Consider the following 15,605-nt stretch of genomic DNA (forward strand, 5'->3'; position numbering starts at 1 on the left):
ATTTTGCTGGGGGTACTTTGGATAAAAATACATCCAGCTCTAACTGTGTCCTCAGAGCTCCCGAAGAGGCAGCAAGGGCTATGTAACTCTTGTTTTCATGTGATTTCACACAGTGTCCTTATGTCTGGTTTTGCTAAGGCTGGATGAACTGGTCTGGCCATGCAGGCTGGGGTGCTGCAGAGACCAGGGACCTCTCTACTGTATTTTTGTGGGGATGCTGCACATCTATTCTTCCAGGTTGCAGAATTCTATAAAAAATCATGGAGTCTATTATTTTTATTTTGTTTTCTCGAAAAGGCCAAGAACTTCTGTTGGATTTGAAGTGCAGGGACAGATCTCCAGACGCTTTGAACTGAACATGAATAACTCTGTCTCAGAGCAACAGAGGTGCCTCCCAGGGTCCAGAGGAGACCCAATTCAAGTGCTACACATGAGGAAAGCATCAATCTCTACGGAGGGGCTAGCCCTGAGCAGCGTGGATAAGAGCTGCTTTGTGCCCATGGCATGGGACCCCTCCTTGAAGCAGAAGACATTTATGGTATAGATAAACCCCATTCTTGATTAGCTCATCCTGGGACTTGAGTTAGTGAAGTAAAATTCAGTGCTCTCACATCCTACTTCTGTTTGCTGTGGCTGGGACCTCTGAAAAGACCTGAGTGAATTAAGCTCCTATGCACAGGGTATGTATTTTTATTCTGTATTTGCACAGGGCAAAGTGTGGAGCTCTGGTCCATTTGCAGTCCAAATAGTGAGTTATAACGCTTAACTTTCCCAGTGCTTGGTGAAAGTTGAGGTTTCTGTGTGGGAACTGCCTGTCTCCCCGAAACAGCCAGACCGGTGCAAGAGCATGGTGCAAGCGAGGGCATCTCTTTACTCACAGCTCCTCCAGCCGCTGACACCGGTGGAAACTGGGCAGATCTTCGATTTGGTTGTGTGACAGGTCTCTGCAGGGGAAGGACCAGTACAGTAATGTTAGGACATCAAAAAATGAGTGCCCCTGAGCCCTCCCTTAGAAAGCAGATATGGCTGGAGAGGGGGATGACTTGACTTCCATTTTGCACAGCTGCAGAGAGTAGTAACCCCAGGCAAGGGGGATCTCCACTCTGCTCACACCTGACACTTGCTCTGAGCGTCTTTGTGCAAGGCAAGGATTGCTCGGTGGTTTACCTACTCATCCAGCCCCAGCTCCCTCCAGCACAAGCTGTGGACTGACGGAGCTGCTTCTACAGCTGCGGTGGGCTTTTCCTCCCCAGCCCCAAGTCAGCTGTGAAATGCATCTGTGCCAACTTCTGCTGTGCACAGCCTTGCTTTTCCGTGGGCAAAGTGGAGAGGTGTTTGTGCCAGAGCTCCCATCCTGCTGTTGTGGATGGCGGTGCTCACAAAAGCTGCAGATGCGCTTGCAGAGCCTGGGGAGGTTTTGGCCAGCAGAGCAGCCAGCCAGCTGCCTTGTGTCCTTCCTGGCAGAGCAAACCCAACTGCCCATTGCCTGCTCTCCATTCAGCCTTTCCTGGCTTCTCCCCAGGGTTAGGGAAGGGGTTGTGGCACTGGCAGGGATTTGGTACAGGACATTACAGATGGTGAAAACCTCTGGTCCCCATTCTTTCAAGTGCTGTCACTTGAAAGCAATTCCCAGCAAACTCCTGTCCCCACTGCTTCAGGGTAGAGTGACTTTTAGTCAGAGGAAAACCTATCCTGGCATAGCTTAATGTGAATTTATTAAAACTGAAATGGGCTGGGTAAGGAGTAATGCTTAAAATCAGCTCTTTCCCCCACTAGCAGAGGCTGGATTTGTGGTTGTTCAAGGGAAATTTGCCCCAGGGTAAAGTTTTGTATGTGGCCTCTCCCCTGACTTTCCAAACTCAGTTTCCATCTTTCTGCCAATAAGTTGCTGGTAAAACATTTCAATTATTTATTTTTTTGCCAACCCCCTCTCCACCAGTTTTCCATGGTGGGGAGGAGGAGGGAGGGAAAAGCAAACAAAAGTTCTGTGCTTGGCTCTGGAGACTGTCACCCAGTGCGGAGAAAGAGCTATAGCATCAGTCACTTTTCCCTGGTCCCTGTGTCAATCCACTGGGCTTAACAGGGCAGTGGCTTAGCTAGACAGTGATGGAGGGAGAACGCAGCTCCAGGAGTTATTTCTGGTTCTTCCAGAGTGAGGGTAACCAGATGCAGCCCAGTATCTACCAGCAGAGCAGCCTCAGTCACTCATGCTTTGTTGAGGACATACCAGGATGAAGGTGCTGGTGGCATCAAGGGACTTGAGCTCTGCTCAGGGAAGTTTCCTCTATTTCTGCTTGAGAGGAAAGACAAATCTGTGCCCTGAGCAGAAGCTCTGGAAAAAAGCAACAGGACGATGGCAGGTTGATGCCAAGCTCAAGCTCAGCAAGACTGCCCTGCCTGGGTGTGCTGGGCTCAGTGCCCACGCACAGACCGGTGTCGCAGCATGGCCGTGAGCCTCACGCCCCTGTGGTGGCTCTTACAGCCCCTGTGCAAGGTCTCTGCAGAAAATCTGCAGCGTGGTGTGAGCAGTAGGAGACCAGAAATACAGCCTTAACTGTATCATCTGTGTTCAGATGTGTCATGGTCGCAATGTCAACCTGACAACCTGCCAAGGCGCTGGCAAAGTCGGGGAAAGCAGCGAGAACAACCACTAGCTCTGTGGGGACAGAAGGCCAATGCGTTTCAAAGGCAAGAGATATGTAAACACGCACAAACATTGGCCCACATACTCTCTCTCCAAACTCTGAAAGCAATGCAATTAATGTCAGTAAAATTAACTGGGAAAGGGGAACAAGGAACAAGGAACAAGGTGAGGTGTCCCAATAAAAGTCTCCCACGAGGAGGGGGCAAGCTTGAAGAACAGGCTCTGCTGCAAAGGTTTACAGTCTGATAACTTGCAAACATAAACAGAGTACTTGGGACCCTACAGCCTGAGCCATTCCAAAGGCTACACTTTCATGGCAAGATGTCCATTGAATTGGTCCAGATGTCTACAGATGAGAGATCTTCCCTACAGGGGCAGCTGGAGCCAAAATGCTGTGATCTGCTAAGTTACAAATTGTGTTCTTTTATTTTTATGTTTTTCTCTTGTTTCCAATTTCTGTGATCAAGAATTCACTCCTGTTGCTTTCCTGGAACAAACTTGTTTTCATTTTCAGCTTGCTTGTATAAAGGCTGATGAGAGGCAAGCCTCCTGCTTGCCCTAAGGCTGCAAACTTGTATAAATCTGGCTCATGACTCATTTCCTGAGGATGTCTTGGACTGCAGACAAAGTTGGGGATCTCAGGAACGAGGGGTGTGACTCCTGAGAAGATGCAGGAGTCTTTCTGAGATGCTGATTTCATCATGTACCAAGTTAAAGAAAAAAGCACATCCCCCCACTCAGCATCATTCAGTGCCTTGCCAAGCAGGTAGAGCCAAAGCAACCTAGAGACTCTGAGCAAAACCCTGATCTGCCACTGCTGCACCACGTGAGGTGGCCTTGCAGGTCTCCATCAGGTCAGGCCTGCCCCCTCCCGCGATGTGAAGGGGATCCTTCCTCCAGATGATGGCAGTTGCTGGAGCTTCAACTACAGTAAGCCAACTTTGGGGCAGAGCATTGTGTGAATGTGATTTACCCCTGGTTTTTGTGCTGTGTATAGCTGGGAGCCCTGAAATGCTGCTGCCGTTCTTACCCACCGCCCTTTGCACCCTCTCTACCCTCCTTGCATGGGGCAGACAGTTCCCACTGGTGCAGAGCAAGGAGGAGGCAAATGGGGATGTGCCTTATGGCTTGCAGCCCTGAGTCCAGAGCATCACGCTGGGATGAAGCAAGCAAGTTCAAGAACATGCAGAGCTCAAGGTAGTGCCTAAGAAGGTGGTGTTTTCTGAATGGAAAAGATAATGGGAACAAGAACCACAGGATGGTCTTCCATAGCTGGTCCCTCTCTGAGCTAGACAAGAAGAAAGCCTCGTTTCTGATGGCACTTTTCTAAAGACCAGGCAGGACAGAGAAACATGTTACTCACAGGACTCGGAGGCTGGGCAGCTGCTGGCACATCCCTCTGGGGAGTAAATAAATGCCTGCCCGGGTCAAGGTCCTAGAGGAGTGGAGGAGAGAGAAGAAATGGCGTTACTGAGAGGCAGCACACAGAATCTGTGACCCACAAGCCCAGCTACCGGTCCCAGATGGTGGCAGGAGAGACAAAATCAATGGGATAATGAAATACCTGGAGAGAAACAGAAACTGACTTGGAAGTGGGCACTGCTGCTGGACCCGGTAAAGGTGAATGTGCCTATAAGAAATTCTGGGACGCTGCTGAGTACTGAATTCACTTCTGTCCCTGGCCACGTCGAGGGCAGGTGGCAGTGCCCTCCATGGCATGCTCTGCCATCCCAGTTCCCCATTGTCCACACTGGTGATCTGCCTGGAGCCACGACTGCCTCAGAAACCCATGTGTGGGGGATGGATAGTGTGCCCCTCTGTCCCTGAGGCAAGACACGGCCATGTCACACTCCGGGGCTGGGGTCGCCAGCTGTGCTCCCAGTTTGGGCACAGCGTGTGGACCAGTGCCCTGGAGAGGAGAACCGTGGGTGGCCAGAGACAGCATATCCTCCAAGCTCCTGCTCTCCTGGATCTGGTGGTGTGAGGGTGGGACCAGACCAGTTCCAGGAGCCCCGAGCCTGGGTGGCAGATGTTTCCCGCACTGCAATGCACTGCCAGTGCTGGTCTCAGGATGGGCAGAGACACTGGGTCTCAGCAGACCACGCTGAAGCACTGCACCCAAAGGCTCGTTCCTTCACAGACACAGAGGGAAGGAAGAAAAAAAAAATCAAAAAAAGATTGGAGCACACTCAACAGTACCGAGAGAGCAACTCATGGAGAGAAAAGCTGCTTTCACGAGCCACCAGGGGTGAAATGAAACAGAGAGATGAGTGACCAGGGAGAGGCAGAGCTGAAGACAACCAACTGCACAGCACTGTGAAAGTTGTCCTCGCTGAAACAGCCTGGACCACCTTGAAGGAGGAAGAGCACAAATAGCAGGGTAAAAGGGAGAGAGTTGCCACTCACAAAACTTCTAGGCTGGTGGTGCCTTTAAGGTCTGGGAATTCTCTGATGTCTGTTGCACCATTGAGCGATCTGCAGAGAAATGAGGGTGAAGTGAGGTGGACAGAGGACCCAGAAGCAAGTGCAGCTGCCCAAGGTCCCAGACCCCTCTGCCACGGTGGCAAACCTGCTTTCTCACACCCAAATGTGGTGATCAGAGGCCCAGATCCAAAGGTGCCCCTCTCATCAGCATGCCACTGCCGGCAGGGTGGTGGAGCAGATGTCTCATGCAGTGCAGATACAGTGAGCCAGAGTTGGGCATTTCTATGCAAGAAGGCTTGGCAAGCTCAGACCCTCCCCCAACCACTGACATTCTTGGCATGATCTCTACCCAAATTAAATAAAAAACCCCAAACAATTACCATGGGGAATGTAAGCAGGGCATCCCACCCAAGCCTCCCAGAGTCTATGCATTTGGAGCTAAAGAATGCATGGTTATTTGAAGGATTTATTTTATTGCCCGAGTGTGTGTTCCTGCAGTGAGACACTGGGTGAGGCTTATAAATAGAGATTTTGAGGTTGCCTCTGCCTCAATATTTAGTGCTGTGCCACAACAGGTTAGCTGAAAAGCCATCCCATCCAGGCCAGCCAATGTGGAGCACCCATTCTGGTCTGGATGGTGCCCACCACATGGTGGTGGCCCTGGAGCAGGCTTAGGGCCATACATGTGAAGGAAGCACTGTCACCACTGGCTGCCCAGTAAGATTATTTGTGCTATGGTGTTGGTGTTATGGGACACGTGTTCCTCTGCTTCTCCATCTTGTGGAGGAAAGCAGATGCCTTCAGTGGCCTTATGTTTGGGCAACTACACAACAGTGCAGGGCTTGCTTGAGCAGCATGCAGCAAACGTAGCGGCACTTGTGAGTGTGGTCTTTGCTGGTGCTGATGCAGCTGTGGAGACCCTAGAAGTGCCTGACAGCTAGGTGGGCAGGAGGAATGAATTGCTCCCTCAAAAATGCCCTTCTCAAAATTATTCTTCCTCAGCAGAAAACATCTGCAGTGTTTACTCCTTGGCTCACTGCCTTTGGGGCTGGCCATAAGAGTAGCCTCATGGTCTTCTACTGGCACAAGGGCTCTAGGAAAGAGGAAGGGTGAAGGCCATGAAGGTGTCCAGCTCACAGGGCTTGGAGCTTGGATGTGTTACCTCTCTGAGGATGTGCTTGGTGAACTTACAGAGTGTGGAGCTTTGGCAAGTACTGGAAAGCAGACTGTCCAACAAACTGGATGGGATTGTCATAAAAATGGCTGCAAAGGAAATGAGTAACTGGTCAGATTCTGCTGTGTAGAAGATGCTACTACAGAATAGAAGATGCTATTACAGGTCAAGAGCCTTGGAGCAACTGTAGTAAGCTATGTAGGAGGTGCTGGCTATCCTGTGAGGAACCCTTGTTTTCCAGATAACCCCAGGCTCTCCCACTAGCCTGTTTTGGCTGAACGTTGGTACAACTGAGGTCTCCTGCTGCTCTGAAAGGGCCCTTTAGGGTCCTGCTGAACCAGGCAGGCTAGAAAGATGCAACGCCCTCCTTCAACCCTGCTATAGTGCTGTAACTCTGCTGGGAAACACCTTGCGCTTGATGACACCTCCTCTGATCTTACATATCCACAGCACCAGCATCTTTCCTACTTGTCACAGTCAGTGGAGAGAAGTGAACTCTTCTAGGATCCACAGCTAGCTTCAAGAGGAGTTGAATCACCCCCTACAAGAAGCACTTTCCCCCCACTGACTGTGAAAGACTTTAGATGGGCAGATCCAATGGAGACATGAGTATTCTGGATGTGTCCCACCCCCACGTCAGTCCAAGGATGGTGCCCAAGGAAGATGGGGATGAGGCTGGTTTGTTTTGACTGGAGCAGTGACTGTTTTCACCCAGTGTCACCATGGCTTTCCAGACGTTGGTATTTCTATAAGTTAAGTCCCAGACTGGCCAAGCAGAGCTTTTGTCAGTTGCCATGATTTCCAATATCAGTGTGGTTCAGGGAAGAACTGTCCAAAAATCTCTACCTGTGTCTGGGTCAGAGGGGAAATGAGCTGACAACTGGGTGTATTTATCTGCAGAACTTCGTGTCCATGGGTCTGGGGTAGACACAAAATGATCTGGTGTCCCAGCTCCCCGATACATATAGCTACTGCTGTAGCTGGCTAGCAGCTTTTCTAAACACAAAGAATAAACACAGGCAGATGTCAACCAGGGCTTAGAAAATCCTGTTATGCACAGCAAGATTTCCATGCAGACCACCCATATATTGTTCTTTTGTTGTTATCAGCCTGTACTGCAGCAAAGTTCAGCTGTGGGGAAAGGAGAACCCATGGCAAAAAACTTGAGGCGTAGCTGAGAAGGAGCTGATTTCAGCTTGCATTGGCCCATATACAACAAATGTCAAATTGTGGTCATGCTGACAACTGTCAGAAATCCCAACCAAAGACATCAGGAAATGCCCCTTTCTGGGGGATATAAGGATTTAAGAAACATTGTTTAATTTTCTTACATTGTTTGGAGGAGGGGATTCCCAACAAATGCGTTCTCTGGAATAGCTTTGATGTTGTTGTTATGAAAACCGCTGTTGGGAGAAACAAATATCTTGATATTAATGGATGAGAAAGTCTTGGAGACACCTTCTTTCCTCAACACTTATAAAGGCAGAGAGCCTTCAAAACACATAAAATAGGAGGTGTAGGCTCTGTTCCAGGTGTAGCATCATCCCAGCAAATGAACAAGATCTGTCCTTTGGCAGGATAAAGCCCTCATTCTGTTCCATTTACTCTGTGTATAGCTTGGTGCTCCATATGTCACTCCACTGAACCCACCAAGACTTAAGGTTTAACACTTTACAGGTCAGGCAACAGGAGCAAACAAAACACATTTTATACCCTCCAGGAATTACAGTTTTTATGGATGGTCTCTATTATAGCTCCACAGCAGTTAACCAGAGTGCAGCCTACCATGAATTATTGGCCCATGTGACTTTAAAGTATTTGTAGATCTAGCTGTGATATTTTTGGTTAAGCTTGAGAAAATTTCTATCAGCAAACTTCTGCAGCAGAAGAGAGCTCTGTGGCCACAGTACACAGATGATGTCCTGTACATCCTTAATGATCTCCTGTACATTAAGGCAGCCACGGGATCCTGTGTCCAGGACCAAGACCAGGCTCTGGGTGATGCCCAGGTTGTTTAATCCCAGAGGAGTCTGCATGAGTGATTAGTTGGATAGCTGTTTGAAATTTGTCTCTTATTTAGTGATGGGCATTTCAAAAGCCATCTCAGAGTGGATTAAGGATCTTATTCTCATTTTGAATGTCAGAGTAATGATGATATCTAGTCTGACCTGAGAAATCTCCTTGACAAGAAATTCTTCCAGTAAAAGAAAAAAGTAGTGTCAGATTTTTACTCCAAGCCTCCCAGAAGCACCAAAGCAGCTGCTTTTGTCCCACCCCAGCCTGTCACCAGTGTGACATAGTCTTAGGGTCCACAGGAACTGTGGATCCACATAACTCATCTTGACCCCATCTTGGGGCTTCTACCTTTGTGGGTGCTAAAGTGGGATGGTTTCCCCTTTTTAGTGTCTCCCACATTGACCGGTTAGAAGAGAGAGAGCTAGCCACTAAAATGGTCATAAACTTTTGTAATTCCCTATTATAAATTTGCCCTAAGGTAGATCAAACAGTTTCTGCACATCAGAGGAGGCGGCACAGGGCCTGCAGAAGCCATGGCCTCACAACAACACAGATAACTCCATGGTTGTGGTCCCAAGCTGGGGAATGGACATTAGAAATAGCTGGAGATCAGGTGGACTTTGACTTCATCAGATGCCACATGAGAATGAAGAGCTGCAGGAAGAACCTGCTCCAAGTCTGATGGGGGATCTCCCACTCCCCTCCACCAGCTGTGGTGCAGAAGCTGATGGTGAGGTGATTAGAGCTGATGGAAATTAAGGGGATGAACTGCTTTTATGTGCATGGTAGAGAGGGCTGGGAAATATCTTGGACCAAGTGGTCTCCCCAAGTTGGAGCACACATGACTCTTTATTGGTCCCTCTCTGTTGGGGAATGCTTTTGAAAAGGAATAAATAGAAAATCTCACAGCTCCTGCAGTCGGCCCAGTGTCCTGATAGCCCCAGGGAATTCCAGCAGCTCATTGTAGTTTAGATCTCTGAAAGACAGAGAAGGGAAAAACATTCATTAACGTGGCTGTAGGAACTCAACAGAGTGTAACTGTGCTTTGAAGGAATGGAAACTTGGTTGTTAAGCATGGGAGACGTTTTTCCTACCATGCCGATCCAGCCACTGCCTGGAAACAAAATCTAACACATTCCTGCAGCAGGAATATTCCCTGCTAGGAGCACTGTCAGGCGAGAGCCAGGCCAAGCCATGGCTGCTGCCATCTGGACTCCTTCTCCCCAAGTCCCTCCGTGACCAGCGCTGCACTGTGCTGCTGCTTCACATCTCCAGAGTGCCCATGCCCCTCTCCCAGGAGCTCACTCCCAGGGGCTTTGGCTGTGAGTCATTTTTCCTGCCTCTGCAGGTCAAAATGGGATTTTATGAAGGACAAGAAACACAAGAGCAGCTTCAGTTGTGTGAGTCCCATGAAAGCACTTCTCTGGGCCCCCTCGCGCTGTGGTGCAGAGGGGATCAGGGGACCATTCCCTTGGTGCTTGTCCTGGGGATGCTGGATCTCCCTGCCACTGGGACATGCTGTGACTGGGACCAGTGGGAAGAGCGGGCTATGGGAAGGCCTAGGTCTTCTTCTGATGGTTGGAGTGAACCCCACTTTGGAAACTGTGAGCCAAAGATGGAAGTGATGTGCAAGAAGTTTCGACGCTGCTGAGTGTTAAGCTTGATTTGCAGTATAATAAATTAAGTAAAATATAGTATGTTGGTCATAATGACAAGTGTAAGGTTTACCTGCCCTGACTTGGCAACCAGAAGAGACATCTGAGCCTGAATAAAACCTGGTGGGCTGTATTTGTTCTCCAAGGATGGGCTGGCACCTCTGGAAAAGGATTTATTTGAGCTGCGGGGCACTGCTGGCAGCCTGGGATGAACAGTCCTCTGAAAGTACTGATCCTGCTGGTGACTGGAGGGGGCCCATGGAGACTGGCTGGGCTTTAGCTGTGTAGCATTCCTCCTCTAACATGCCCAATGCTCTCCCTTGAAAGGCAGTTCCAGCTGAAATGGTAACATTTGACCCTGTCCTGGCCATCCCACAGACCAAGACACTGAAGTCTGAAAACCATGCGACTGCTTCCTACCTGCATGAAACTCACTGAGTTTTAAGTGGTAGATACTTTGGAACATGAAGGTAATTACTGGCTCCTGGAGATTACTGTATAATTACACTTAATGGACCTCAAAGTAATTACCATGTAACCTGGATTGTGGTTTACGGAACAGAAATAACCGTGCATTTACACAGCAATGAGTTGCTGCCCAATTACCTTGTAATTCTCATCCTCTGGGCCCAGGCATGGTAATTATATTATGATCTCTCTTGGCCCCCCTCTCTCTTACATAGTCTTCTCCTTTACCAGTGTCCCTGTTTGGGAATTACTCTACAGCACTGTCTTGGCTTTGCCCTGTAGGCATCTACACAGTAAATCAACCCAGAGAGTCTCTCCAAATTGGTCTTGTGCCTTCCAGGACTCCAGGCTTATATGACTTATGTCCTAGGGAACACTTGTCAGGGAATTACAAGATAGGGGACAAAACCAGAAGAAAAATATGGAATGAGGTTGACTTGGGTGGATTTTTTCTTGGGTAGTTGTGACAAGGTCCATATCGGACCTTGTTGCTGGATTCCCTTTGCAGCCCAGAGGATGCGGCAGGTCCTGCTATGGCAGGGTTTGTCTCCCCACACCAAGGGCTACTTTCTCTCTTCCAGTTACAGAGGGAGTCTGGTTGCCTGCACTACGTGTATGGATTTGAGCAAATGAATCCTTCTCCTGTAGGACCTACCTCTCAAGGTCTGGAAAGGGTTCACATAGTCTAATAATTGCCAGTGCTGGAGCACAGGGAGGAGCACAGGGCTGGTGACAAGATCACAAGCTCTGCCTCCCTGCCGTGTCCAACCTGCAATGCAGCGGCAGAGTCCCAGCACATGTGAAGCTGCTGTGCATGCCCCCAGGGCCCGGGAGTGAAACAGGAGCGACGTGTCCCCTCCTCACACCAGCTCACAGCTATTAGATATGAGTGTTCTGCATCTCCTAAAGAGCTTGCTCTGACACAGTTCTCATCTGGGTCCAAGCAGATCAGTGATTTTTTGCAGTCGTCTTTGCTTCAGCCCCAAATGAGCTGTCTACGAATAAATAGCCCAACACATGACTGCTCATACGCCTCACTCTTTGCAAGGCGCAGGTAGCTCGTTATCAGCTGCTTGGATCCTCTTAGCCAGTTTCTGTCGATGGTACCTGTCAGGCATCCATCACTGTCACCGCTGAGTGCCTCACATTACACAGGCTCTGTTACGTGGGGGAAGACAGGGCAGGGCTTTCACAATGCACAGCCTTTCACCGAAGCTCAGGGAGGCACAGGAGTGGATTTCCAAAGAGAGTGAGCGATTAGAAGTGCAGACAGGACACCACTGGGCATTTTGAAAGCATCAGTCAAATCCCATTAGCCTTCAGATCACTGCACTGAATGAAATCAGAGGGCATTAGCAGCCTAAGTTGACTGACAGTACCAAATCTTTATCTGCACGTAAGGTGCTTAATACCTTTAAAAGTCTCGCCCTGCAGTGACTTCCTGAGGTTACAGTGAGGTTTCACAGCAGCGCATGAAGCTGCAGAGGTCAGTCAAGGCTGGGTGTCTGCCCGCGCTGCTTCCCTCCCTTGTACCACAAACAGGAGCTGGGATGAGCTGCGTGATGCACTGCGAGCCCCGTCCCCAGATGACGCTCAGCCCACCGACGTCGTGTCACTGATGCCGGGGGAAGCTCTGTGCAATGGCGCAGGGTTGAGTTTCTCCTCAGCGATACCTGACGTGTCTGTGAGCAGTTGACAGATGGAAAATATTGCCTAACAGAGAGGAGGCTTGGCTCACCTGTGATTCACTAACAGAAAAAGGGAGCTTGATCTGTAACCAGTATTATTTACAAGGAATAATTCAGCGTGCTGTAATATTTGCTCCTGTCTTTCTCTAAAAATGCATTTCCTTTCCAGCCCGCATCTCTTCCAGGCAGGCTGGTCTTTCATCAGCAGATGAAGATTATGTTTGTACCTCCGTGTGTGTGCAAGTATGTACAAGACCAGTTCTTCCTGAGCAAACACACACCTTTCCCAGCCCTGGCAGCATCTCGGTCCCTCCCTCCCCCCTGCACTTGACAGATACAAAGAGCATTGTGTTCAGCAGCTCCCTCTGGGTAAAAAGCCATCTCTGAATGCTGGCATATACTGGGCTTGTTGGAAAGTGGAAGTGCAACCAGGTGTAGCCAAGCTGCTCCAGCCTGGCTGCCAGCAACCCCACTCGGTTCAGGAGAGACAATGTGCCTGTGCTCGCTCCTGCCGGTGCTTCCTGGGTTTTGGTGAGGTGAGCCTCCCTCCTGGAAAACAAACCCAATTGTGCTTGTTAACAGCTCCCCGAGTGATGCTTGCAGCTGACTGCTCTTGATCCGTGTGCGGCTCGCACCACCCTGACTTGCCTCCAGCGCTGCCCTGTGCCAAGCCTGGCTGATTTTGGGGGGTTCATCTGGTTGGAGGAGACTGGAAGAAGCTGGTACCTGAGATGGTCCCCAGGTGTCACCTCTTCCCTGCAGTAGGGCAGCTCTCCCTGAAGCCCAGACCCAAACCAGGACACAAGGGTGGCTTCCCTCTCCCTTCTCCTTCCTTCCTAGAACTTGGGTCGGGCTCTGGTTCAAGCAATGGCCCAGAAACAGCCTCCAACTTTCACTGTGGGGGAGGCCATAAATGTTCATGGCAGTGGGGAAGTTGCTGCTCATTTAGTGAAATTCAGTCCTCAGGCCTTTCCACACATCTGATAGCAGCAGGGCTACATTCATCCCCATCCCGGACATCGTGCCTCTCTGCCTGCTCTCCCGTGATGAATTAGCCCAGCCTGTGCACCCGGTGGTGGGTCTCCAGAGCTTCTTTCCCGGCGTAGGGTCAAGGCAGATGGGAAGGAATCTGGACTCAGTGGGTTGGGGAGGATTTTGCATTTTGACTTCAGTGGCAACAAAATTTCCTCCACTGAGCGTGTCAGTGAACTGTATGTCATTTACAAACCCTTTCCAGGGGCTGGGTGGATATAGAAAATGGACATGCTGTAGAAAACGCCTCCAAGTGTCCCCTTTCTCTCCCTGCCTTATCTGAGCTGCTTTGGCAATGCTTTGCTGGTTCCAACTCCATGCTCTGACACTTTCCCACTGCTTCCAGCTTTGGGATGATGTGGGGAAAGCTGCAAAAAGCCAAACTTGCCACCAGGTGACACCATCCCCACTGCACTGCTGTGGCACATGGGCTGGGGTGGCCATGGGAGGCCTCTTGGCCCAAGGGAACTGGACCTGGCACTGCTCCAGTCTCAGCTGCCCTGGCTCTGGGGTCTGCCCCAAGGCTTTGCACGCTACGTATGGGGTCTCTCAGCTGTGGGGTGCTGCCCTTTTTGGCACACCTGGGAAAGTGGACCCAATGACAGCATTAACTGGTGGAAGGATGCCAATGCACCATGGCCATGGCTATGCCAAAACAATAGAGAAGCCTCATAACAAAAAAGAAAAATAATGGGCATGGCATAAGGAAGAGAGTTTTGCCCATTATCAAGGGCTTTTGGAAGCAAAATCACCCAGCCAAGAGGTTCAGAAATGATGTGCAAGAGAAATGACTATAAAAAATCACTTGGAGTTGAGCTCCAAGTTACCAGCTCCAGGCATCACAGTGGGATGTCAAAAGGAGCCTTGTCTGTTCTTCTAGTTAAAATGAAAACCTCTTAAAGGTCACCTGGTCTGCCCAAGACACAATGAACTGGCTGGCTTTCCATTGTTGTTATTTCTAGAGTGAGCCTATAGCTTCATATTTGGAAGATCTTAACCAACCCTGTTGTTTATTTAGAAATAAAAGTAAATTGACATCAAAGGCACAGTTATTTTGGGCTTTAACTGCCAGGGTGATTTGAAGCTGACAACACGCAGCCTGGAACTATTAATATCTTCAGTCAGGCCAAAAGGAGAGAAGGAGGGGAAAGAGTCTCAGGTCAATTTTCTGCCTGTTAGGGACTATTAGTGGTTCCACACAGGAAGCCAAAAAAAAATTATATAGTACTATAAATTCTTCCATAAGCCACAAAACACCACAAATTTGCAGCTAATAAACCTGAAGATGCAGTAAGATTAGAAGCTGGAGATGGGACATTTGCTGACTATTTCAGTCCCAGTGCAGTTCGAGATGTTACTGTGGCACCCTGGAGGGAGACTTTGTGCAGCCTTCAATAAGGACTTGCATTTCCACCTGTCCTGTGCTGGCATCTAGTCAAGCTGCCAGTAAATGTAATTACCGCTGCTGCTAGCCGTGCTGGTTACTGTGGCCAAATCAAGCACTGGAAATGATTTAATTGGTAGTCTGAAAGCCCAAGGGGGCTGTCGTGACCATTTAGTTTGACCTCTTGCCCGGCACCGGCCAGACTGCTTTACCCTGATGCCTTGAATCAAGGTCATGGCTTGGGGTTGAGCTTGAGCTGGGAAGAGCTGCCTGATTAGTCCGGAGGATGAAAAGTAACTGCACCATGAGGTGCCATATTTCTGTTGCGTAGCATCAGCATAAACCCTGCTTTCCTGGTAGCGACTAATATGTGCGGTGAGGGTGTGCCCTTCCCAAGCATGGTCTGGATGATAAGATGCAGCAAGTGCCTGTAATAAGTGAAAGGAGGGAAGGGGGGTGCGAAAGGACACAGAGCATATGCCTGACTCCACCAGCCTGGAGCCGTGCGCCCATCCCCTAAATGGAGACACACAAGAGGGGGGTGCTCAAGTGTGCGCAGGAGAGAGAAATGACCTATCATGGGATTCATCTACTAAGGTCAGTGTTTTAATTTGGGAAACTAATCATGTCCTTGAAAGGCCCATTTTGGGAAAATTATAAGGAGAAGCCAGGCTGTGATGGAGTGCAACAGAGTTCATGGGTGTCCCAAAGAAGCAGAGATGGGCCCCCACACCGTGGGAAGGTTGTCAGGTGCTAATGGTACCTGATTTCTGCCAGGAGCAAGCAGCAACCTCTGTACAAGGATCCATTCTGACAGTCTGGCCTGGAAACTTCCCAGCCTCTCACTTACACAGTGCTGCACCATTTTACAGGGTTTATGTGGCACTGAAAGGTCCATTGCTGGAGTCGGGGGGGACCTCTCTGTAGGTCATACCTTGTATGCCTGCAGCTGCCAATCCTTCCTCGCACAGCTCTGTTCTCCATTTAAAAACGCAGCAGTGCCCAGAATGTGTCTGTTCCAACCAGTATTTCTGTCTGTTCTCTAACTGACGAAGGTACCGGATTAAATATGTTTTCAATTCCGTTTGATTTATTTAACAAGGTTGAAATAAGCCTTTGA

General features: G+C 49.5%; 1 protein-coding gene across 2 annotated transcripts in view; it reads right to left on the reverse strand.

Moving 5' to 3' along the window:
• The window catches only part of LGR6 (leucine rich repeat containing G protein-coupled receptor 6), a 148,907-nt gene that overhangs the window by 17,025 nt on the left and 116,277 nt on the right, over positions 1–15,605 (reverse strand). For both annotated transcript variants that reach the window (XM_075521642.1, XM_075521641.1), the window contains 6 exons: positions 9,166–9,234; positions 7,574–7,645; positions 6,260–6,331; positions 5,051–5,119; positions 4,008–4,079; positions 879–944 (listed from right to left, as the gene is read on the reverse strand). In XM_075521642.1, coding sequence (XP_075377757.1) covers positions 879–944; positions 4,008–4,079; positions 5,051–5,119; positions 6,260–6,331; positions 7,574–7,645; positions 9,166–9,234 — 420 coding nt within the window. The remainder of the gene's footprint in view (positions 1–878; positions 945–4,007; positions 4,080–5,050; positions 5,120–6,259; positions 6,332–7,573; positions 7,646–9,165; positions 9,235–15,605) is intronic.

This window comes from Mycteria americana, chromosome 20 (genome assembly GCF_035582795.1).
Source record: "Mycteria americana isolate JAX WOST 10 ecotype Jacksonville Zoo and Gardens chromosome 20, USCA_MyAme_1.0, whole genome shotgun sequence".
Classification (NCBI taxonomy): domain Eukaryota; kingdom Metazoa; phylum Chordata; class Aves; order Ciconiiformes; family Ciconiidae; genus Mycteria; species Mycteria americana.